The sequence below is a fragment of the Canis aureus genome, chromosome 4 (assembly GCF_053574225.1).
Source record: "Canis aureus isolate CA01 chromosome 4, VMU_Caureus_v.1.0, whole genome shotgun sequence".
In the NCBI taxonomy this organism is placed as follows: domain Eukaryota; kingdom Metazoa; phylum Chordata; class Mammalia; order Carnivora; family Canidae; genus Canis; species Canis aureus.
Window position 1 is genome coordinate 50,873,771 of NC_135614.1, and position 27,139 is coordinate 50,900,909.

The 27,139-nt window shown below is 34.9% G+C and overlaps 1 protein-coding gene across 1 annotated transcript in view; it reads right to left on the reverse strand.

Moving 5' to 3' along the window:
* Positions 1-27,139, reverse strand: part of GABRA1 (gamma-aminobutyric acid type A receptor subunit alpha1) — a 58,264-nt gene that overhangs the window by 19,434 nt on the left and 11,691 nt on the right. Inside the window, exons 4-7 of the mRNA XM_077895625.1 lie at positions 18,224-18,291; positions 11,054-11,274; positions 8,609-8,691; positions 1,230-1,373 (exon numbers count right to left, since the gene is read on the reverse strand). Of these exons, the coding sequence (XP_077751751.1) occupies positions 1,230-1,373; positions 8,609-8,691; positions 11,054-11,274; positions 18,224-18,291 (516 nt within the window). The remainder of the gene's footprint in view (positions 1-1,229; positions 1,374-8,608; positions 8,692-11,053; positions 11,275-18,223; positions 18,292-27,139) is intronic.

Here is a 27,139-nt window from a genome sequence, read left to right on the forward strand (position 1 = left end):
GGTTCTGACATAAAACCTGAAATCTAAGGAAGAGAATTTTCTGAAAAAAATAGCACTTCTACCCTTATTTATTACCAAATTGTATTTTTTTTAGAAATTACCAAAGTTAGTGAACTAATTTATTATTATTATTTTTTTAATTCATGAGAGACAGAGAAAGATGCAGAGACACAGGCAGAAGGAGAAGCAGGTTCTATGCAGGGAGCCCAATGTGAGACTCAGGACTCGATCCTGGGATCCCAGGCCTACACCCTGAGCTGAAGACAGATGCCCAACTGCCGAGCCACGCAGGCATCCCTAATCTAAATTTTTTAAGACAGCTATAAAAACTGCTGACTTCTGTTAAGGCTTTAATGATTGAACATAATTAAAATTATTGAGATTGCAGAAGGGTTAAAATTCAACTTTTTATAATTTTCTAGCCCAATGATCGCATTCCATTTGGTTGCAAAATGGATATTTACATAACTAAACTCTTATTTCTTGAAACAACTTCAAAAGTCTAAAATTTGGGGTCCAGCTGCTTAATAGCACTTGCTCCAGTTCTTAGTATTACATTGGTAAAACAGTTATAATACTAAGAAGAATGGCACCCCACTTTTTTCTAATGCCAAAGTGGAATGAATGGTCAGTAATGTAATGATGTTTCTGTAGGATTTAACTGTGGAAGATCCATAGCTGAGATACAAATGGATTTGTAGAAGGAATTAGTGTTTGGTATCTTATGTATAATGATCACTGCTACAAATTCACCAAGATTCACTGAATCATTGCAATAAGTCAGGCCTAGATGATATTAATAGCTAACATTTATTAAGAATTTTTTATATGTGCCAGAAACTATCATAAGTATTCTTCACGGATTTAATTTATTTCTTCCAACAACCCTGCAAGGTGACCACAATCAACAAGGAAGGTGGAAGTGTAAGAATTTAATACATACATTCTCCTCCAAAAGTTCACATTTATAAATACTCAGCTACCCTGATCTCATAGAACTGGTACCTTATTTTGCAAACAAAGAAACAGAGGCCAAAAGACATTAAATGATGAATCCAAGGGCATAAATCTATAGAGTTTACACTAATTCCTAGCTTATCTGGTTTCAAGGTTAGTGAAATTTTCTCTCTATCTGTGTTATTGAAGAACTTACTGAATTCTCACATTGTCACTCACAAAAACTGTTTATATTTCTTCTGACATATCTGGAATAATCAAGTGGCACTAACCTGTACTAGACTGAACAATTCCAGAGTCTACTGTTTGTCCAAGAAGATCATACTGATTTAGGCGTGACCCATCTTCTGCTACAACAACTGAGCGTGCTGGCTCTCTGGTCCACTCATAAACAACTTCTGCTCTAGTATACGCATCTGAAAGGAAAGAAAGGAAAATGGTCCATGGGTCATGCTACTGCAAGTCTCCTAATTAGCTGATGAGTCCTACCAGTTTCATATTTTCAATTGCATGGCCAGGACAGGCAGGACCAAAAGCAGAGCCCATATCCCTTAATTTAGGAAAACTGAAACACATTTTCCTGATTTGTTCTGTCATCTGTTCACTCTTACAACAAATGGTTATTAAGCATCTACAAAAGACAAAGTACCTTGCTGAAAAAATACATAACAAACAAGTTTCCCTGATGTTGTGGAACATGCATGGCAGTAATGGGGACAGAAATAGACAAGCTAATAAACATATAATTTCAAGTAGCGTTAAATGAAACAATGCCGTACACAATAGGTGAGGGGGTAGAGAATGAAAGACATGGACGTATTTTAGGCAAAGACTCAGAGAGGGTCACTGAGGAAATGACCATTTTATGCATGACAGAAATGAGAGTAGGCTATATAAGTCTTGGGGAAGAATCTGCTGGATAGGTGAACAAAATTTTTTTTTTCTTCTGGCCCTGATAAAAGCTTTATATGTTATAGGAAGAACAGGAATACTGATATGACTAAATCTGAACTACATGAGAAATGAAATAAGGTTAGAGGCAGTAGCATGGGTTCAGATTATGTTGGGTCAGGGGAAGGTCATGATAAATGTGAAAAGTAACACTGGAAATTTTACTGAGCATCCATTTTTAAAAGAAGTCTGACTTTACTTCCTTTTAAATTAATTCTCCTTTCTATGGTATTTACTATTGTGACAATATGCTGATGAGATACACCATTTAGCTCATTACACTTCTCAATCATTTTCATTTACCATGTCACTTTTCACCCAGCCATCTTTCTACATGAGAAGTGAGGTCATAATCCTGATCTGTAATTCTGAAAGGTTGGGAGAAGAGGTGTAGAGAATGAGTGAGAAGGTGAGGAAGAAGGGATTCTATAGCTTTTCTGGTTTCTAGTCACAGAATACCATTATACATGGGGTGGAATGATAGTATATACTCTCCTTTGTTTAGATGTAGAGTGATATTAAAAATAAAGAGAACAGCACATTAGTAAAAGCAGAAAGTTTCCAGGGTTATATCAGGCAGATATGATAGCAAAAGCTTCCTTTACTGTGAAAGCTTTACTCCTTGGCCAACTTCTGCATTAGGCACAGTAGATAGTGTCCAGGGTCTGCAATACTTCTAGGTGACCAAACAATGTTTTAATTTCATTTAAAATAAAAAAAAGTGAGCATAACCCAACTTGAATTCTATTCATCTTTATACCAACATAGTCATAAAATATAAAAGTTAAAAATATAAAATTAGAAACTAAAATATATATTTTAATATACATTTTTTTAAGGAATTGTTCACAAACGGAAGTTCCTAGAGCTTGTTAATATCATAATGTGTCCCTGTTTCACCCAACACTTGCCCCAACGTAACCAAACTTGAGAGTTTTGTTTAATTCTTTATCCAAGCTGAAATATTATGAGATGTGAAGTTATGGTTGCATTTTTACACCCATGTGAAGCTTCCATAAGAAAGATGAGAGCCATGCCTCTCATTCTCTGAACCAAAGCTTCTTCTTGCCTCTGGGATGAATTTTGCAGAAAAGTGTAGCCAGTCTTCTCCTGATTTTACAGTGTCTGGTCTATTCCAGCATCACTTTTGGACCAACATACAATCAGGTTATTTTTGTAATCAAATTTCTCCAGAAGTTTGAGAGAATATACTAGGAATTAACTTAGTGGTTATTACTTCTTTCATAAACATGTAAGATTGATAAATGAATGGTTTTAGAATTTGTTCTTATTGAATTTTACTTTTTAATCATGGCTGCCCTCATTGACTTTTTTTCATGGCAATAATCTTTTATGTATGTATGTATGTATGTATGTATGTATGTATGTATTTATAGCTTTAGTAAGGTATAATTGACAAATAAAATTATAAGACATTTAAAGTGTACAACATAATTTGATACACATATATAGTGAAATAATTCCTATTATTTGTTAAGTTATGTGTCAAGTTAACACATCTCATTGACTTAAAATTTTGAATCATTTCAGCATTGCATTTGTTAAGGAGAAGAAATGCATTTATTAGCATCTAAAACATGATTTATTTTTAAAATTCCCCAAAGAAGTGCAGAGCATAGTAGCTTGAGAAGAACCATATTGCTTACAATTTGCAGGTACCATATTCAGTAAAATATTTTTCCAATCATTATAAATTTTTCTTTTTTAATGGAAGGGTCTTGCCTAAGAAGACAGCCAAAGTTTATGGTAACATAGAATCACTGATTATTAACATGGAAGGATTTCAGAGGTCATATAATTTGTCTCATTTTACAGATGATAAACTGAACCACAGAAACGAGACATATTTAAGGGTTTAAATATTTAGATAGTTATTTAGTGGGGAAACTGAGGTAAGAGCATAGAATGATATTCATTCTACTCTACTGCTATTAATAAGGATTTTCTAGGCAAAAACTGTATATTATATTCTCAAAATCCAAGCAGGGATACTTGATGGTCAAGTATTTAGGGATGAAACCAATTCTAGACCTTGTGTCATTTTGTAACAATTAAAACACTCTTGCTACTGTATTGTACTATCATTAACAACAGTGCTTGGACTCTACCTTTTCCTACCTCATCATGTGTTGCCAAAGGGCTGCTAATACAGTTTTAGAGGAAAAAACTTGTTACCATCCACTTTTCACTTCATATAATTCAATGTCTCATACTTGTAATGTCTTAGAAACTCCATTGGGTATAAAATCTACAATAAACACGAAACTATTGTGAAAGGGGAGATTACTCATTGTTCACGTCTCTTAGTGGAAATCTCCCAAAATGCAGAGCAGATCTACATGATTAAATAGGTAAGGGGATTAAGAAGTGCACTTGTGAAGAGCACCAGGTGTTTTATGGATGACTACATTGTACACCTGAAAATCATATTACACTGTATGCTAACTAGAATTTATTTATTTATTTTAAAGAATTTATTTATTTATTTGAGACACAGCATGCATACCGCGCACTTGAGCTAGAGAGGAGCAAAGGGAGAGGGAGAAGCAGACTCCCTGCTGAGCAGAGAGTCCAACTTGGGGCTCAATTCCAGGACCCTGAGATTATGACCTGAGCTGAAGGCACAAGCTTAATGGACTGAGCCACCCAAGTGCCCCAACTACCTAACTGGAACTTAAACAAAAACTTAAAAAAAAAGTTGGTGTTTTAAGATGTAGAAGACATATCTAAGGTATATCACAATAGGTGATATACCTTATTTCTTCATTTCAGTATCTAGAAAGTACTTTTTATGAAAACCTCCTTCATCTGAGACTATTCAGCATGAAGAAAATAAGGTTAAGAAGAGTCTTCAGGTACTTAGTCAAAATGTTGAGCTCAGATTTCAAATAAATCAGCAGATTACCAAAGAAAAAAATTAACAAGAAGACAGAAAGTTTTGGTTGGGCTTATGAAAGAATTTGTGGTGAAATAACTCTGGGAACATAGACTTGGTATCAGAAGAGTATCTGTTAATACAGACTATCACTTCACTTTTATGGGCCTTTATCTTTCCATTTGTATGAAGCAGGCGCACTAAATAATTTCTAAAGTTATTTATTACTCAAAATTCATTTAAATTTCTACTTATCACTCTCTCCTTATTTATAAGGCACTATGCTTTATAATCAGTAGGGAAACCATCACTTATCAGTCCTTACAAGGTCTAACACTCTCCTAGATCTTATTGTCAGAATATCATTTGAATCTCTTAGAATCAAAGTCTTATTTGTATTTTCTTCAAAAAGCAATTAAAAGATGTCAATTGAATCATGTATGTTGTCTTCTGGTTATCTGGCCTTATGAAGAGGGCTCTATCACCAATAAGCAAAAAGTATGATATAACACTGACAATCAGGGTCTAATGGAAAGTAGTAAGGAAAACATCTGCTTTTCTTAGGTTAGTTCTTATCAACATATGGATGAGGTTGCCTCATAAACATTTATTACAGTGTTTTACTAAATTATTACAAAATCCTGTAGCTTCTCTCTTGTTTATTTTCTTCTGTGATATTTTGGCAAGATGTTTGCTCAAAAACTGGGTCAAAGCATTTTTAGCCCACGTTTGCCTCAGTTTCTTAATTTAAGAAGTGTGCTAATTAGGCCAGGTCAGAGAACTAACTATACAATAAATCAACCCCCACTGCTTCCTCTCAAGCCAATGGCAGGCAATGGTAATTATTCATGGTGCTCTCCCACTGAGCTCAGATGCTTACTTTTTAATATCAAGCCTCCTCTGTTTGTTTAATTCCCCACAGGTCTTAAATCCTGTTTTCTGAGGCTTCTCTGAGATTTAAACATTAAAGGGCATTTAAAACCTGATTATTGTATATTTAATAAATATTTATTGAGTGTACATTATAGTAGTCTCTGTGCTAGGAAATGCTGAACAAAATAGGTTGTGCTCTAAATGGAGTTTACCGTCTCCAGACAATAAAAAAGTCAACCAACAAATAAAACTAGTAATTATTGTGTGATACATCTAAATTAAACATGTATTATAATCAAGGCACTATATGTAAATTTAGATAAGGTCATTAGGGAAGGCCTACGAGATGACATTTATGCTGAGAAGTGGAAAAGTAAAAGAAGCCAATTACAGGAAGAATGAAGGGAAGAGTGACCCAAGTAGAGAAAAGAGCATGTATAAAGGCTCTGAGGTGGAAAACAGATTTTTATTTAACTTCAGTTTTCTTATATGAGACACTATTTACTTTCTAATCATTATCCATTTCCTCCTTCCTGAAATACCTCCAATTTTCTTCAGACTGACAATGTGCCTAGTTAAGAATATTTCTTCCCAGTTTCATTTGCAGTCAGCATTGGCAATGGGACACATCTTTGATTATTAATGAGATGTGAGTAAATGCCTTCTAGGATTTTAGGGAAAGCTTTTATCTTTTTGATACAGGTGCTAGTTCCTTCTTCTTTGTCCACAATTCTTTATTTTGAAAGCAGATGCAACGGCTGGAGTTGCAGCAGCCATTTTGTGATCAGGAAGATCTAGGGGCATTTTAGAACATCATCCTTGTTAAGATGCTGACTAACCAACAATCAACCAACAATCACCATCATTCATCTTGTATAGAAAATATAAACGCTTCTTTTCAGCTAATTATACTCACTGCTTGAAAGCTATTCCTGACTAGTATGTTAGACAAGTAATTCGTTGTCCAAAACAAGGTTATAAATGAAGATAAAAGGGGGCACTATTAGTAGTTACACCAGGATAATCAGCATAAATAAGTACTGCCTCAGGCAAAGTATAACGCACAATCTTCCCAAGTATAAGATTATTTTGTGGATGAGATGAACTAATACATATAAAATATTTAATATACTGCCTCGCATATAAGTAACACATAATACATAATATTATTGTTAAAAATGGAAGTGGTAATCAGGAGAAAACATAGTAGTCCATAATATAGAATATACGTTCAATTGGGAAAAGAGTGGGGAGGAGGGAGTTATCACCAAAGGCCTGTTTGGCTGACAATTTTTGAAGTAGTTTGTCCTTGGGTTTCAGTATAGAATTAGATTTATAAATAAACTTGTCTCTCCATGACTAGTGCTGCTAGGAGCCTGAAGGCCCTTTGCTATTTTCTTTGCTTGCTATCTTCCTACACTACCACTATTTTTTTCTATGAATCATATCTTCACCAAAATAGTTACTTAGACTGTCTGTCTAGTGGGAACAGAGAGCTGGTTAGGTAGTCCAGGAGTTGACTCAGTCCTTATAAGTACCTCTTCTACAGGAAACCAGTAATACATTGCTCTCACACCCTTTATATATGCATACTAGTCAAAAGCAGAAGGGTAGAGAAAGACCAGAGCTGACTCTGCTGGCCACTCTTCTCTTGGCTCCTCTTATGTGTATCTATCTGCATATTTTCGAACAGCAGAAGCCCAGAGGGTTATCACAAAGTTTTCTAGGATACCTGCAAAAGCATTAATATGCACATGGAATTCATGGGATATCCTAACAAGTCGAGAACTTTTCTAAAGATTGTGATTAGGGTAAATTCTCATCAGGGAATATTTTTTTAGGTGTAGGCTTCATTATTAAGAAACAATTATCATCCACTGTTGCCACCTACCAATATTTCCATCTGATAAACAACCTGAAATATTCTTAAGGTCAAACAAATGTCAGCAATGATACGAAATAAGCACAATGATCTCCATTTATTGGCAGGGAGATATTATCTATGGGGTAAAAACATCTGTACTCTGCTTGTTTTTCTATGAATAAAGCTTTAACAAAAGTAGAATTTTTCCACTAATTAATTAAATCCATTCTTTCTTATTGAGGAGATAGGGAATAATCTCATTCTGAAATAACATTTTAAAATGGAATAAAAGATTATTACTTATACAAAGTATTTTTAAAAAGATTTTATTTATTTATTTGAGAGAGAAGGGAAGAGAGAGCATTGGGGGGGAAGGGCAGAGGGAATAGCAGAATCCCTCCTGAGCAGGAAGCCTGGCCCAGGCTCTATCCCAGGACCTAGAGATAAAAACCTGAGCTGAGGGACACCTAGGGGACTCACGGCTGAGCGTCTGTCTTCAGCTCAGGACATGATCCTGGAGTCTCAGGATCGAGTCTCCCATCAGGCTCCCTATATGGAGCCTGCTTCTCCCTCTGCCTGTCTCTGCCTCTCTCTCTCTGTGTCCCTCATGAATAAATAAATAAAATCTTAAAAAAAAAAAAAACCTAAGCTGAAGGCAGATGCTTAACACACTAAGCCATCCAGACATTCCTAGAAAGTGTTTGCAGCAAATCACTAAACTTTCTTCATGCTTTTTATCTGTCCCCCAACAGACTTTAATAATTGGAGGTTTCTTGCTTAAATACTTAGGTCTCTCAGGGATGCCTGGGTGGCTCAGTCAGTTAAGCATCCGACTATTAATTGTGCCTCAGGTCATGATCTCAGGGTCATGAGATTCAGCTCCACATAGGGCTCTGCACTCAGCACAGAATCTGCTTGTCCTTCTCTGTCTGCTCCTCCCCCTGTGCACACTCTTTCTCTCTCATAAATAAATAAATAAATAAATAAATGCATGCAATCTTTAAAACTATTAAATAGAGAGGTCTCTTATAAGAATAAAGAAAAATTAAAATTACAAATTTACTCACAGCTTCCAAATTTTAGTGGGCAGGCATGGGCATCCATAGGAAAGTCCTCCAAATGCATTGGACACTCAGCTCTCACCGTCAGCCTTACCAATTAAGAAGACAGAGGACATAAACAAGAGCCCTATAGATAAAATACTTGGCTGATAAACCTGACTAGGTTGTCACTAACTCTAACAAATACATTAAGAAAAGCAAGAGAGGCAGGCTCAAACTTCAGCATGATACTGAGCTGTTAATGTTAACCAAAAGATCTAAAAGGAATTATTTACAACAATGACTAGATTCTATCCATTTATTTGTTTTGATAAAATAGGTGACACCAGATTTTGTATGATGGACAAGCATGTTTAATGTTTTCCAAGACAAGCATCATTACCTAATTCACCTAGACTCAGAAAATCTTTTGAGACTATAATTAGATGTAAGCAAATACTTGGATAAAGACTTGGCAGAGAAGAAGACATGGACAGCTAGGAAGAGAGGAGAATGTCTCCTCTCCTCAGTGCAGCTCTCCCCATCCCCTTCTCTAAAACAGCACCAGACAGCATAAAACAAAAAAAAAAGGAGTAGGTTAAGGAGAGTTTGTGGGTGATCCCACTATAATCCAACCATTTTGTTTTATATAGAAACCTGCTGCCTAATTGAAGCCAGGATTTTGCTGTGCTTCTTTCTAGTCCCTATCTTCATTTCTATTTACATTTGAAAAATGGTAAAGAAAATAATTCACTGAAATACATTTGATTTTGTTTGGTGGACTTAGGAATTTATACCAAACTCATCATACAGTTTTTATAAAATATATTTATCCATATTATTAAGTAGCTGAAGAAATGGGGTAGGAATGTCTTTATAGCCAGTAAACTCATTAAGTGATTCCAATGCTGATTAAAGCAAATATGACATGTGTAAATTAATGACCAAACTTACATTTTAAAATTCAAATTTTAAGGAAAGTGATGATATATTAGCAAAGGAGGTGGTAAGTTTAGGAGATCGGCAATAACAGGCTAGTTATTGACGAAGAACACTGTGCATATCAGAAAGTATGAATTGCTAAACTTCACAGTAGATGCAAATCCTGCCCCAGAAAATTGATAGCTGAGAAGAATAAATACTGAACTTAGGCTCAAAAACAGGCGTAGGAAAGAAAAAAACAAACAAACAAAAAAAACGGGCATAGGGTGTTTTACAAGGGGCAAATACTTCAGGTTTCAATTATAAATAGATTTTACCCGGATGATCTGGAAAGGTCTCACTCAACATAGACATGTTGAGTGTCTATGTTGGACATAGACACTCAACACAGAGGACATGTCTGTCCACTGATCCTCTATTTTTTTCTCTCTCTTTTTTATTTTTGCATGTGATTTGTCACTCTTTTAATTCTATTAGATGTTTACTAGTTGAGTCCAACACCTAAAGTAGCTCTTGAAGCGCTTTTTCTTTCTTTTTCATTTGGATATTTTTGTATAAAAAGGTAGAAATTCTGGCAGCTCTCTTCAAAAGCAAAGCGTCCCTCTATTCCCACACTAAACAAAATCCACCGAGCCTAGGATTTTGCCTCCATTATCTTTTCATGCCAAAGGAATAATTGGACAGTCTGAATTACCAAGTACTGTCCAGATCTATAAAAACAACATTCTAACAAGTCACTTGGGTATGAAATAACTGCTTCCCTTAAGAATAAGTTCTGTACAATTTTAAATTTCTTCAAATTAGGAATATTTTAAACATTTTTTTCTTTAAAAGTATTCACAACTTTTTTTGATTTGTGTTTCCTTCATTGAACTGTAAATGAATGAAAATATCTAGCTGCTAGGTTTTCCAATAATCTCAAAATGGAAGAAGTGTTTATAAAGCAGATATATATATGTATATATATATTATATTTTTTTCTTCAATTTAAGCAAAATTAAGAATATTTATATTCTCTAATAATATCTAACTAATAACATCATTATAAATTCATATACTTCTCTAAATGTATACTTTCACATGAATCTATGGTTTTTAAGATGAACTGTTCTAATTTCGGGGGATTTTTTCCTCCTTTTTATGTAGAAACATTGTCAGATATATATCTTGAGACAGCGTCTAGAAATTTAATCTAGACCTTATTGGGATGCAGAAATATTTTAGGTTAGTAGTAGGGGGAAGAAATTCCTCATACTGAACTAGCACAGGTTGGATGGATACTTGAGATATATTACTTAATATACATTATAAATTCCCCTCCCATTTTGTCTAATCATTTTACTTAATGCTTTCATACTTCTATAATACTTCAGTCAGTTTATTTTTCATACTGGAGCAATTATTAAGGTTGAAAAATAAGGTAAACAGAAAGCCAGATATTTCACCATGCCCTATCAACTTCATAAGCACATATATATGGTGACAAAAAAGTATAAAAAGAATCACAAATGGAAACACAGTCATCCTTACCTCATGGTGTACAACAAGGTACCATCCTCTGTGATCCTCAGGAGTTTGTTTGGCATGGTCATGTTGTGTGCCACAGACTTCTTTCCATTGTGAAAGAAGGTATCCGGAGTCCAGATTTTACTTGCCATTAGGTTATTTAACCGGAGAACTGTCATGGGTCCTTTAAATTTTAATCTTTCATCCTTCCAGCTTTGACGGAAAAATACATCTATTGTATATTCCTAGGTAATTTTGGAAAATGGCAGAGAGTTCACTGAGCTGTATTTTGCAATGCAAATGGCTTACACAGACAATGCATAATTTTTGTAATTTTAAAAGCAAAATAGGAGGTAGGTGATGTTTTTAGAAGTAAACTGTGGTGGTCTGTACATATTGGTGTCAGGTGAATCACTGGTCGGCATAATCATTTTTTAAAATATCTAAAATGTCTGAAATATTTCTTGGTTAGAAAAATTCCACAATTATCTCTTCAGATATATGAAAATAAAATCATGCTCTAATCCCTACACCTCTACTACACCAGCACTCAAAAAAATAGGATACAGTACAAATAAAAACAAAACTCATGTTAGAGGTTACCACAGATAGGAAGATGTTTAAATTACATAATGACAGCTACAAAGGTAAATCATAGCATCTTGGGGGACCCTTCCATAGTCTGAAAACCTCACAGTCAGTTTCAAATCATTCATGATTCTAATATTAGCATGACAGTCCCATCTCCTTTATGGCTAAGTAAAAAAAAAAATTTTACAGATAATGTATATGGACTTTCAGTTTTCCACAACAAAGAAGATTATGAAAATAATCTGTTTCACCGTCAATTGGGACCTTTGCCAAAAAAAAAAAAAATTCAAAATATTCGAGTGTGTGTGTGTGTGTGTGTGTGTGTGTTTGAGTATATGTGTATATAAGACACATGAGAAATGTGTGAAGCTCATCATCATTCACAGCCAGGGAATCTATTTATTTGAATAAACACAGAATTCCTTATGGCAATACCCAGAGACAAACATCTGCTAATCTGAAAACAAGCAATGTGACTTACCAGCTCCTAAAATTGAAAAGGGTAATATCCATCTTCCTTGCAGCACTTGCTACACTGACACTAAATTTGGAACTTAATGGTTTGAAATAAAGATTCCCACATTCTCCATTAATCTTAGCATGCTCCAAACTGGAAGGAAGACTAACTTGAAAACATCATGCTACATTTTCTTAATCCCCTAAACCCTGATGCATTAGAAAGCTGTTCTTTTTTTTTTTTTAAATCTTATACATATCATCTTGAACATGCAGAATAAATAATGTCTGTGTCTAGGCATTTTGTGCATGAATTTAACTACCTGTCTTTTTCTCAGGCTTTAAGTAAGATTGGGTAAAGATTGAGGAAAAGTTTATCCTTTCTGCCACAAGTTTGGTATTACTGAGCCCTTCTGATCAAGTAACTAATAGTTATAACTGGATAGTTTACAGTGCACCAGGCATAGCACTAAATGTTGACTGAGAGAGCAACAAGGAAGTGTAACATGAGGCCAGTTTATTTTTGTGGGCAAGAGAAACTACCTTGTCTGTTGCTTAGGTTTTTCCATATCTGGAAGTGTGAGGTGAAATGGCACTGAGATACATGACGTAAGAATTTACTCACCAAGAAACAGTTTTTAAGCATCTTTTAATTTAGCAGAGGGAGAAACTGTTTAGACTTGGATGCTGTAAGGAAAACTTATGGAGTAGGATGGGCATACAATGGTTGTTTCCATGAGGAGAGAGATGGAGAGGGAGCCTTTGGACTACACTGGGAAGTGATACAGACGAGCAGTGCTTGCCAGAGAAGCAAATGGATGGATTTACCCTGAGCTGTGTATGTTCTTTTCTCTGGACGACAGGCTTATGAGATAGGGATATGATAATAAGGATATTTCTATTACTCAGGAATCAGCCACATGAGCTCTATTTTCTGTCCAACTGAACTACTTTAGCTTGTCAAACAGTAGCAGGAACAGTCACTTATAAATCAAGATGCCAAGTATGCCGAACTGACCATATTCTTATGAATCCAAAAATTTTATTTTGTTCATTTGTTTGCTTGCTCTAAGATTTTTGAAAATGAAATAAATGTTAAATATTTTAAAAACCTAAAATAGATTTATTACCAAATCTGTGATACAATATATCCAAAGTCAATGATTCCAAAAATTATGTCAACACTTGCCAAACTCCTCATGTTTACGTATTTGTCATGTTTACAACCAGCTTTACTTACCTGTGCTAATGGCAGACATTGAAATCCCCAAATTCACTTATGATATTCTCCCTTCAAATATTGTACTGGCCACACAAGCATGCACACACACACTGCAAAAGTAACTGGATAAGCTTTCGTATCCATGTTCCCTTCAGCTAGAAGTGGAAATGAAAACTGAAATAAAAACACTTGATAATGATCAGATCCTGTCTAACCAAGAGTGTAAATATTTGGTCTCCCATTTTATTAGAACAGCCCCTGCAACACTGCCATGGTAGCAGCAGGCGGCTCTCAGCATGACCTCACCCTCGGGGTCCTAGTTCACTAGACCAGATAGGCCAGAACTGCTTCTACAGAAAGCTGGAATAAGAAGGAGGATAGCAGAGCTGGAGCATAATGGTTAGGGATATAAGTTCTCAACCTGCTAACTGCTAACTTTGTCTGTCTGCCAAATGTGTGACTTTAGGTCATTTTCTTATCTTTCTAAATTCCAGTTTCCAATCTATAAAGCAGGGATCATGCAGTACTGATTTCATCTGTACTGCATATCTCTCTATTGTGAGAAATGAGTTAACAATGCAAGTGAAAAGCTTGCAAGAATGTCTGAAACATAGGCAGTTCTCAGTAAACATTAGAAGTTGTCTCCCATTTTTTTTTTTTTTATCAACACCAATTTATATCAGATTTCGATGTAGGTGGGAATGAGAAATGTGTTCTTTGGACAGTAGCAGCATAGGAAACCTCAGGAAAGTGAGGTGGTCATAACCAAGCAAAGCAAAATCAGAGGCAAAAAGAAAAGTCTCTACAGAAGACTGTCTGAATAAAGTTCAGAAGTGAAGAAACTGTTCAAGGTTCAGCGTTCCAGCCCCTACCATTCTAGTGAGAAGTTTCTCCGTGTTACCCTGTTCAATAGAGTAGGTTGCTGGAGAATGTGAGTCTTACTCTGAATACTGGGACAAAACATCCATTATGTTCCTAAGCAAATATTGTATTGAAGTGTTCCCACTTGCACCATCTATTACCATCTGTGTGTGCTTTGACTTTATACATTTTAAGCACCATGGAGAACATGGCTCTGTGACTGTGCTGCCTGGATATTTGTGTCAGAACCTAGTGCCCTGGGAATGTGCTGTTTGATTGCCAATTAATGGCTTTTAGAATAAAGTTAAAGAGTTGTCCTAATTTTGTTTTCTATTCCAGATGAAGTCAGATGCCTTGGGAGCTATGGAACCTCTAGGGACACACAGCCTGAGTTCAAGTTGCTACCTAGCTAGGTCACTTTCCTCCTCTGGAAAATGCGGAAGATAATAATGCCGAGGTAAAATGCATAGTACGAGCACTAGATGAAATATGATCTATAAACCTCTTAGCATGGTGCTTGACATATTGGAAGCATTCTTATGGTTATCTGTATTAGATATTCTATTAGTTCTCACTTTAAAAATGACAAATATTTTCTTGTCTTGAAAAACAGCTTTGTCATTGGCCTTCTAATTTTGATAGACTCCAAATCATACTGCCCTGTATGCATAATTCTCCCACAATGTGGTTTAAAGGAGTAATCTTCTCAAATGAATTGGCCAGGTGTAATTTATGCTAGCCACTTGGCATGTCAGTTGTAAACCTGGCTAATTTGGTTCTCTGACAGAACAATTCAAGTATTATTTCATTCAAGAGTTTTAAGCAATAGGGAGTATTGTTCCTTCTTCCTATCTGATATTTGATCAAAAGCCATTTATGAAAAATAATTCACAATAACAATAGGGTTAGTGGTGTATCAAAAACCCTAACATACACCTTTAGTCCAAGACCAAAAAAAAAAAAAAATCAGTGGTTCCTTAAATGACAATCTAAACCTATAACTCAAAGGTATGCCAAATATTTTCCAGAGAAAATATGCCTTTATTTGAGTGCTGCCCTGTAACAACTCCTATTGAGCATCTACTCTTTGTGAGGCATTATGAAGGATGCCAGAGATAGAGAATATTCATTTTAAATTATGATAATAATAATAATGAGGAGGAATACCATTATCAGTGTGTGATGTCTGTAATGCTTCATCCCCTCTCGATGTTTCCATTGATGAGAAGAGAGCTTCACCAGTGCAAAACTTCTGAATGCTCTCCAACCCCTCATACTCCTCTATTTAGGGAGGGGAGGAGGGAAGAATAATTTCATTTGATGGGTAAATTTGGAAGCAGAAACCAGTCTTGCCTATCTCAGCCTCTTCCTGCTGCACAAAAGACACAAATTCTGCTGTCTCTCCATGCTAGAAGTTTTATATGGACAGGCCCTGCCCTAACAGAGGGAGGCCTGTTGACTGGGTGGGTTAATCTGATCTGATGTTTACTCTCTGGAAACTCACTTGTCTGCAGATACAAACCACTTTCTGCAGTACCATTATTAGTAGTAATAAAAATGATATTCTTACTTTCCAAATGCCTTACTCTACTGTCTTATTTCTCAAAAGGTTTGGAACTCAAGAAAGAGGGTATTATTTATTGAGTCCCATATGACTTTCTGTTTTTAAAGACAATATCGACTCCTAAACCTATCACTAAATAAGTGGTAATTCAATACTTCCTGTAAGCCAGCAATGCACTGATACTGTGAGGGATGTGAAACAAGTGTGTCTTTACATTTTTTGGCACCACTTTAGGAAAATAAGACATTTATATAAGAGAAATAAGTTTACAAGGTTGTGTTATCAATCAGGCCAAAAGCTGAGTTGTTATTTTACAATCATTAAATGTGACTAGAATGCAGAAAGGAAAACTTAATCTGTTATTGGATTAATAAAAAAAAATGTTTTCATTAAGCTTTTGGGTCTTGATTTGGGCCTTTGTGGAAATGTAGGATTTAGATGGGTGGGAAATAGAGGGAATTTTCCATGAATATTACACAGCATGAGACAGAGGTTCGGAGGCAAAAAGTATTTATTGAGCACTATCTAGAGACACCTAATTTACATAGCTCATTTAGAATTCCTATCTTACAAGGAGAGCCTATTACAATATTATACCCGTTTTAGAGACTTTGATCCTTACATTTAAGTGATTTGCCCAAGGTCATGTTATTGGTAGTGTTGAGATGTGAATTCAGCCAGCCTGGATCCTAGACAATTTCAGCTCACCCCCAAGTGGTATGGCCTCACAGAAAGCAGTACTTAAGCAAATGACTAAAGTAAATAAATAGTATTAGGAACAAGTAAGGATGAGTGGTAACATCATCTGGGGACTGTATGGAATACAGGGAGAAGAGTTTAAATTTGAACTTAAATCTGACTGGGATCTATTAAATGTTCTTAATTAGAAAAGTAGTGTGAGAGAATAATTTTGTAAGATGGAGTGTCAACATGGGAGAATCACAAGAGGTCCTCAGAGAGTGATCAGTTTAGCAAAAAATAATGTATAACACAATATTTCAAGAAAGGGTTCTACAGATCAACTGCTGTAATAAATTGCCAAAGGAATACATTCATAATTATGGCTAATTTTTATATCTATTTCTTGCATAATGATAATGGTTAACATTCATTGAATCTTCCTATATGCTAAGAACTTTTAAATGATTTTCATGTATGAATTCATTTAATACTTGTGATAACCTCATGGGTATTATCATCATTCCCATCTTACACATGAAGAAACTGAGGCAAAGGGATATTAAGGAACTTCCCCAACAATACACCCTTATGAGCTCAAAAGCTGGGATTATCAACCCAGGCAGCGTTCTGGTTCAAAAATCTGTATTCTTACCTACCACTCTCTTATGCTCTGCTGACTCTAATTTGCATAGTCGGTACATTTCATAACTTGTGTTAAGATTTAAAATATCTAATCATCCTCAGCCAGTATTTCCCAGTGTTTGACTCACAGAGTACTAGCTCTACAGAATGTCAATAGGTATCACATAAAAGGTTTTGCACAAATATGATTGGAAAACACTAGATTAAATGCAGTTAAACAGGTTTCCTTATTTCAGAATTTGGCAGAGCTTTTACTCTGCTGAAGTGGGTACACTTGTGAATTTCCGCACTTTGGCAATGTTGGTCCAAATTGATATTTTCTGTAATTTTTATTGTCAATCACTTGAACTATTATGATGTCAGAGGACTTTAATGTAAAGATGGTGTCAACAAAAAGACCTTTCAAAAATAATATTCAATAAATATATCTTTGAAATATTTCATAATGATGTGTCTTCATGGCTTCTATGATTTTCTGATTATATAGGAGCTTGGCTGTTATGAGTTCACAAATATTATATAATATCTTCAGAGCTCTACTCTTTTACCAATTCCAATCAGATAGAAGAGAAATTCATGTTAATTTATTGGACTAGGAAAAGAAAGAATAGGTATGTATTAATTTTATTTTCATTCTTGGTAATAATTTAATGAATGTCTTTTGGAATGAAGTTGAACATTTCCCACCAGTGTGTTTTATTTTAACCATTTCTCTGTCTAGTTCTGGTCAAGTATTCATTCATCTTTTATACTCACTTCCCCTGTTTAGCCAAGAATAATTCAGAAATCATGATGCTCATGGCTATTCTATAAAAAGTGCTGGCTATCTAGAGACCTAACATCTTTGAATCAACATGGCCTCCTAAATAAAAATGTAAGGCAAATCAACTATTTGGCTTACAGAACATAAATCAAGGCAAAACAATCATTTCAGAGATGGAAAAAAAGATGATTGCAGTGGTTGATATCATAAATAGGTTTGGTCTGGAAAGCAAGTGGGTATTTTCTATTATATAAATATTAATATTGGTATATATTACATAGTATACACACAGAAAGATACAAAGATATTGCCATGCTATTTCAACTTACTCTCTAAATACTGGGTCTGTATTTTTCTTTCAAAAGTTAAAATGAGAAAACACACCAAGAAAACCAAAAATGCAGTGTCACTTACCATATCATGGTCTGAAACAGGTCCGAAACTGGTGACGAAGATGTCAGTCTTCACTTCAGTTACACGCTCTGATGAAGCAGGAAATTGGGACAGTGAATGTCTATCAACAGCCCTTATTAGATCTCACACCACATACTCACACCCAAATGGGAAATTTATTGGCTTTGATTAGCTATTTCTAAAATTGGTCCACTGTGTAGTCCTGATAATTTACTGCTTACACATGAAATTTCACAGTTAATATTTTTCAATGGAGAATGGAGCCCAAATATGTCACTTTGGGAGGCAGACTTTATGGAGAAGTCAGCTGCTGCTTAATGAATTCTTCAAGAATGAACACACTTTCCTAAATGATACCAAGCCATTTCACATTGTAATAAAAAAATGTTAGCATATGAGTGTGATTTAAGCTTAAATATTCTTACAGAGCTCACCAGATCCTCCAGGTATTTAGGATACTCTTGGGAAGTATATAGTATACTGAAACAAGCTTTATTAACTCTTTAAGGACTCAAGGGTATGTTTGGTAAATGATTGCTTTCTGGCACTAAATCATAACCGAATTATCCAAATTACTCCCTGAGAAAAATCTGACAACCTATATAAAGACTTTCAATTTTGAGGACAAGAATAAATATATTAGGGCACAGAAAGAGTTCATTTAATAGATTCCATTTCAAGTTCAATGTGATTTTATTTTATTAGTCTCTGAGGCATATATATCAACCAATGGAACATATTCCTTGTAGTTGGGTGACAACTCAACACAGACATTTTCAAGGAAATTCAGTCATCCCCCCCCCCCAAAAAAAAAGAGAGAAAAATGTTGCTCTCATAAAAGGACACAATCTGCTTAGAAGTGAGAATAAAAAAGATGGCCCTGTAATTTTAAACTGTAGCTCTGAGAAATAACGGTCCAGTGTCTTAAGCAATTCATTTTATTTATCGGGACATTTATATCTCTGAGGTAGGACATTAAAAAGGTGATGTAATATATGCAATAATAAATTCTTTTGAAAATGAAGAATTTTATCTCTCGGGAATTCACTTATAAACAGTTAACACCTTCGGTATGAATTTCTCTCAAGAAGGTCATGTTATACACTATATATAATGTGTAACACAAATGTTAATAGAATTTGGTGGTAGAGATAATCCATTCAATAACCAATATACCATTTTTTGGCTTATTTTCCCTTTCTTTTCTTTTTTTCCTTCCTTCCTCCTTTTTTCTTTCTTTCTTTTTTTCTTTCGTTCTTTCAACAATTTCTTTGGCTCCAACAATTCTTAAATGAGCCCCTTGACATAATTACCTGGGATTTACTCTTTAAAAACTTCAAAATGGAGGATATAGCTTAAGACAAAGAAAATAGAGCTGTGTTTTTAAAACTCACTTCCTTCCAAAGTCAGTGTTAATATTCTACAGCAACTGTATAGCTTGAAAGGAGCCATCAGCAATGTCTCAGCTGGAGTAACAATTGGCCTCTTCTGGCGATCCCCATCCTCTCCCCTTTGGGAGTCATTTTCCCAGTACATACATTTCTCTCTCTCCCTCTCTCCTGAACTCTCTTTCCATATGTATTCTTTACTTGACTAATTCTTCTTAGTTACACAAATCTGTTATTTCTTAAGACTTAATCTAGAGTTCACATTTTATTAGAATGACGGGACTTTCAATTAAAACAATAATAAAAAGAAAATGCATGCCATCTATTTCAAAAAGCTAGAATTTCTTTTATTAATTGAGCTTATTTTTGTCCTTTCTCTTTCAGTATTTTCCTTTCTAGTTCAAGCAAAGGAGCCATCACACTTGGACTTTCTTTGATATGATAAAATATGCGATTATTGCCATGAAAAAAGAAGAAGAAGAAACACATCACATAATAGAGAATTGGGCATATTTCCATCCTAATTTCTAGTGTCCCAAGTATGCTCCTTATTGGAAATAATTTTATTTCTTATTATTAAGAAATAAATATAGATTAATAAGAAATAATATAGATTAATTATTGCAATAATATAGATTAATTTATTGCAATTAAAAGCACCCTAAATTATGTGTTCAGAGAGAATTAATATCTATATTTTCTTTCTACATAAGTCTTGAAAGAGTTGGATCCTCCTGTTATTTTATTCACTTTTCGAAGTCATTGACTCACCTAATCTTGTTTCCAAGGTTGAAGTTTGATTCTCTGCAGATTATAACTATGGCAGACTTATGGTGAATATCCTATAGATCTGAGTGACATCTACAGAACTAGAATTATTCTATCATTTTTATTTTTGTTCAGGGATCTTCTATTAAGTGCATGTTCATTTGGGAGATATGTATAAGTTCTTGTCTGCACACTTGTAAGTCTTGGCAGTGTGGGACAGCTTTCCTGAACTCTTTTATCACCATTTTCTATTTCTTGAGTGTGGGGAGGACATAACATCTGCCCTTCAAGGTAATTCACCAAGGTAGCTAGCTTTACAAAAATTGGCTTTCCAGATGTTTTAGGAACAACCAATCTGTTTTTCTAGCATGATAAAGTGCTCAAAGAAGTGAGATACCCACTTTCCAAATTTATGGGCTATTTCCCTCTGCTGTTTTAAGATTGTTAGTAAATGATGATGCTATATAACTAACAAATTATAAAGACTAAAAAGCCTATTTATAAAGATGACTGTACCAATAAAATAGAATGTAAAACATGCTTAAGTTCATATACATTTATTGCCACACATAATTGTTAGTGTGCTATATAGAAAGATTAGGCATAAATGCAAAGCAGTTCACACAAATGGCTGTAATCACACTTTAAAAATCTATTTCTTGAATCCTTTATCTGTCCTTGCCCCTAAGTATATTTACCGTACCAGTTCATCATCTCCAAGTGCTTCATCTTATTTTCTACTAGGTATCTCCCTCTAATAGTTCCCAAAAGTCACCATTGTAATATCCCAAGGACCTCACCTGAGTCCTTCAGATGACCTTCTCATCATGCACTCTAATCATACAAGATGTCCTTAAAGAGTTTCTGATTTTTGTTCTCTGTTCACCCTGTTTCTCCTCTAAGGTTAAGGTGGCAAAATTTCCAAGTCCCTAAACTAAAGATCGCCTGGTGTGGGGGATACAAGGGTGCAAGAGCACTGAAGGGACCACTCAACTACTGAATGGAAGAGGTGGGCCATGGTACCAAGAAGAGGAAGGAGTGCAGTGCAATGAGATTTAGGAAAACATCTGGAACTTGGGATAAGAAAATTAAAGAAAGGGAGTAACACTTTCTGTATTTTTCTCTCTAATATATTTTCCTTGCCACATATCCAAACAGTTTTCTTTGATTTGTCATCAGCTATTTGTGAGTGGCCAGTTTCCATTGCTGAAAAACTCTGCTTATTATGTATGCCTTTGGAAGATTCATCATGAAAATTAGCATGCCAATGTCTCTAAGAAAACATATTTTAAATAAATGTAATCAACCCTGTTTACCCCTGAATTTCCCAAACTTACCTGGGAATGCCACTCTAAAATATTACAACAGCTTATTGTAATTATAAGATTAATGTAATATATGTTTATTAAAAAATTGTTTTAACTTCATAGTATGTTTGGAAATTTCCAAAAAAAAAAAAAAAAGAAAAAAAAATTAAACCCTGTTGAATACCATCATTCACATAAATCCACCGCTAATATCTTGATGTATTCCTTTCCTTCTTTTATTTTTTTCTATTCAAATAATTCTCAAACCACATTCTCATTCAGTTGAGTACAATTTCAGTGACAAGAAATAGGTTCCTTTGGCCAAAAGCATGTCTTTCACTACAGCTCACCAGCAATTTCCTTAGTGATACGTGAAGTCATCCTGCTTTAGACAGAAGATTTATAACTCAGAATGCAAAGGTTCAAGACAGAGTACTGTTATGAATGTATTTTAGTCAAATTGTAAAAAGTGACATGGTTAACTTGCTCTTTCAGCAAAGAAATGATGATTTGAAATCAAGGCCTCTTTAGATCCAGGACCAGGCTTAAGCAGAAGATGTGCTCATACCTATGTACTTTGGCTGATATCTAGGAGAATTCTTCAGGAATCTTCTTTTTACAATTCTGGGAAAGTTTAGTCATCTTTTCCCCCCTCCTTTCTAATTTGAAATTCCCATAACCTCATGAAGGAGAAAAGTTTATGGATACATATACAAATTTTAGGAACTTATTTGTTATTTAAGGAACATTAGAACATTAAAATCTAAATCATGTGCTCTAGCACTGGACATTAGGGTGTTATTAGAAATATCTAGAAAGTACTCAAGGCCTTTCTATGGGTCACATGAAAGGTGAAGATACTTTTATGTCAAAATATTCTGTTTAAGAGCACACAACATGAGTCAGGAACTTTTAATGAAGTTCAGCTGGAATGATTTTATAGCTAGCCAAAGTTAAACATGAATGAACTCTTTCTGTAACTAGGAAATTGTCTGAAAATGGAAATCAATAAAATAACTCAGTTGGAGGAAATGTTCAAAGGGAAAATTAATTGGAAAGTAATTTTTAAAGTATTTTCTTCACAATAATCCTTCCCTGTCCATTGTAAAAAAATCAACGGTCTTTAAAATTTGTATAAATTTATATACATGTTTGAGTACCAGAGGGATAAACATGGAATAGTTGTGTAAAGTGAGATTATAATGATGGTGATGATTATTGTTATAAAGATTTGGGATATCTTAAAATAGTACATCAATGTAAATAAAATTTTTGATGATAAATAAACCAATTAAAATCAATCTTTAAAGAAGCATATCCTTCAAATATATACTTTATATACATATATAGATGCTTTATGTGCTTTATATGATTTATATATATTTATGTTTTCTATATATACACACAAATGTATATGTATACATACTATATTATATACTCTATAGCTGCTAGACAGTAGTAAATCTGTTTTTATCAGAGATTTCTTACAATGTTGATATCCTGCTGATAAGTATTGAAATAACAGATGTTTTGAAGTGATAATTCAAAAAGATGATTAGTGCTTGAGGCAGAAATGAGAAAAGCAGTACAGTATAGTAAGTAGTAAGCATATTGGATTAAAAGTCTAAACACTCAGATTTTAACTCTGATTCTCCTAGAAAACAAGCTGTGTGATTTTAGGTACAATCCTTTAATCTTCCTGAGCCTGTTTTCTTGCCTTTTTAGTGAAGAAATAATACCCATAGAGTGACAACATCACACTGGAGTAAGGGTGGAATAAGGTTTGATGCCGAAAATACTTTGAGATATATTTGTTGGGTATATTAATTTAACCAACAAATGTTAATTATTGAGTGTTTTTTATGTGCCAGACAGGCACTGTTTTAAGTAATAGTAACACACTGGTGAACAAAAGTGCAAATGTTCTTATTCTGTAGCACATCTTATAGTCTTAGGGAAAGTTATTTTAGATAGAATAGAAACATGAATAGGATAGATAAATAGAAAGATGATAAATTAGAAACAGATTGGTAAATGATAGGAAAGACAGATATAATTACATATATAGTCATTTACAACACATACACAAATTATACTAATGAATTTCAGGTCACTATAAATGCTCTGGAAAAATGTCTTTTTTCTGACTGAGACCTCAATGAGAAAAATTCAGGGATGACCTCAAAGGGAAAGATAATTAAAAGAGGAGAGGAGGGATCCCTGGGTGGCGCAGCGGTTTGGCGCCTGCCTTTGGCCCAGGGCACGATCCTAGAGACCCGGGATCGAATCCCACGTCGGGCTCCCGGTGCATGGAGCCTGCTTCTCCCTCTACCTATGTCTGCCTCTCTCTCTGTGTGTGACTATCATAAATAAATAAAAATTTAAAAAAAAATTTAAAAGAGGAGAGGAAAGAACAAGATCTGAGGTAAGAACAAATGTGTGATGTTTAAGAAATGGAAAGTCCAGGGGCGCCTGGGTGGCTCAGTCAGTGAAGCATCTGCCTCTGGCCCAGGTCATGATTCCAGGGTCCTCAGATGGAGCCCTGCATCAGGCTCCCTGCTGAGCCAAGAGTCTGTTTCTTCCTCTCCTTCTGCTCCTCTGCCCACTTGTGCATGTTCTCTCTCTCTCTCTCTCTCTCTCTCTCCTCTCTCTCCTCTCTCTCCTCTCTCTCCTCTCTCTCTCTCTCTCAAATAAATAAAATCTTTTAAAAATAAAGGAATGGAAAGTCCAATAATGTATCTGGGGTCTGGTGATGCTGATAATCATGGTACAAGATGACACTCTGGATGCAAGTGGGGCCACACCTAAAGAACTTTGTGCATTTCACTAAGCAGTTGACCTTTATTCTAATGCAATAAGAAACCTCTGGGTAATGAAGTGAAATGATGTTACTTGCAGTTTAAGATGATAGCTGATGCTGTGTGAATAATGCATTATAAGAGTGTAATAAAAAAAATGGAAGAGGGAATCAACAGTGAAGAATTATAAGTGGTGTTTTATTAGGAATGCCTATCACAACAATTTATTTAATATGGTATTGACCATTTCTTCACTGGAATTGCTGTCTACTGAGGAACTCAGAGTGATATTCACTAGGCCCTGTTCTGTGGATTTATAATTTAGAAAGGAGGTTTATTGCCTCCTTTAAGTTACTTTGTATCTATTAATTCACAGAGGCAGTCACTATATAGAGACTAAGCGGACTAACATTAGTCATCATAATAAAGTATATCTTAAAACCTCACTTGGAAATGGTCCTGCTTGGAAATTGAAAATGTTCTGGGTTCCCTACATAACCATCAGTGTGTACTTCTGAATTGGACAATGTTTCCGCTCCCTGCCAATCTGCCTGGGGCAACATTTTTTGCTCCCTGTCCTTCACTTACATTCCCCAAATTCTTTAAAGTAGTTGGCAATTTGCCCTAGCTGATATGTAAAGCAACTTAATTGTGGTAGTGTTCAGCTACTAAATCTGGATATGGGGTAAAAACCCACTTTTTGAGATATCTAATCAATCACTGATTCTTTTGTGTTTTCAGATTCCAAGTACTCAAATGATAAAAGCATCTACCAGGAAAAAAAAAAAAAAAAGGTAAATTTTACTGTGGCAGAGATTAATCTCATTTCCATTGAGAATTTCCATCCGTCCCTCTTTATATTATAGCCAGTTTTTTATTGGGAGGGGGACCCTGTAGAAAAGAATATAATGGCTGTGTTAGAGGAATGTGGTCTATGTAAGTCTTGATCAAAACTGTATAACCTGTAATAGCTTTGAGGCATCATACTTCCTGTTTCCATTATAGCATTTTAGTTACATGAGACTAATACTATAGCAATCTTAGGAGGAATATGGCATCGACTTAGAATTGTGTTTCTCCTAAGTTTTCCAAAATGGTAGAGTTTCTCATCTCAGAAACACGACAACATTATTTTTCAAGTAAGGAGTTCAGATTCTATCTGGAAAACAACAACAAAAATCATCTACAGAAAACATTTTAAAAAATATTCTACATTGGTTCTAGAATCAGGACAAGAAATGAGGGGCACCTGGGTGGTTCAGTCAGTTAAGTGTCTTCCTTTTGCTCAGGTCATGATCCCAGGGTGCTGGGATTGAGCCCCACATTGGGCTCCCTGCTCAGCCAGGAGCCTGATTCTCCCTCTCCCACTGCCTACCACTCTGCCTACTTGTGCTCTCTTTCTCTCTCTCTCATTCAAATAAATAAGATCTTTTTTTTTTTTTAAGATGGGAAATGGAAACTATAAAAAGTTCAAAAGTAACTGCACAGAAAATAAACTGCAGTGTTTACTGATAATTTGGTCTTTATAACTTGAGCATAGTCTCTGTGGCTACATTTTACTTCAGGAACTTCTTGGCACTGATCAGTAGATGATTTATATAGAACAGGAAAAAATGAGAGTAGAAAGTTTCTAAACATGCTACGACATTCCTCTGGGTATCTGGGTTGGATTCATTAGGCAAGCTGGCTTCAGGGGCTGACTGGAGATCTCAGCCAGTAAACATTAAAAGGTGTTCTCTGTTTATTTTAACAATTCCTCTTGGGTCTTTGGTAACTGCTTTTTCCCAAAGTCCAGCTGAACTATGGAATGTCTAAGTATAATATTTCTGTGGAAATGGATTACATGATGCCAAAGTCTGAGTATATGTTCCACACCTTGTATCAAAAGCACCAGATAAGGTTACAGCAAATTCAGAAAGAAGGATTCTCGAGACAAATTTCAAAAGCTAATATTAAAAGCCATGATCTGGTAAAGTAAATATAACACCACCACCACCCACCAACAAAAAATATTGGATGAACCTAACCTTTTAAAATTTTGGACATTGTTAGTAATTTAGAATCTTTTTATTCTATTCAAAGCCATCACATTGTCCTCTCAATATCTTATCCTCTGAATTTTTAATATTCTAGCTGTTTAATAGAAATATCAAATGTGTGTGTTCAAATCAGTTGAACATGAATAAAATGGTTGCCTCTGATCTTAACATCACCCAGGATACAAATAAAAATAATAAAACAATAAAAATAAATTAATTATGAATTAATAAAAATTTTTAAAATTACATGAATATCGAATACTTTATAATCTTGAGATAGAACAAAGTTTTATTTTGAAAAATAATTAAAAGATACTGTTTACTCTATTTCCTAGTCACCTAAACTTTACAAAGTTACAAAAAATTTTACAAAAGTTAATCTGCTTTTTTTCCAGAGCACTCAGTTTTCTACCTTTACTTATTTTGACGTTAAAAAAAACAAACAAAACCCATAATCAAAAATCCCAAGCTAACTCTCAAAGGAGTCAACACCACTTAGCCAGTCTCATGCATATCCAACCCAGTCACCTTGCTTAGCTGGAGATGTTTACAACTTAAAGCTGAGATCTCTTGCAATAATTGGCCTAAGGGAGGTCTAAAAAGTGTTATATAGTTT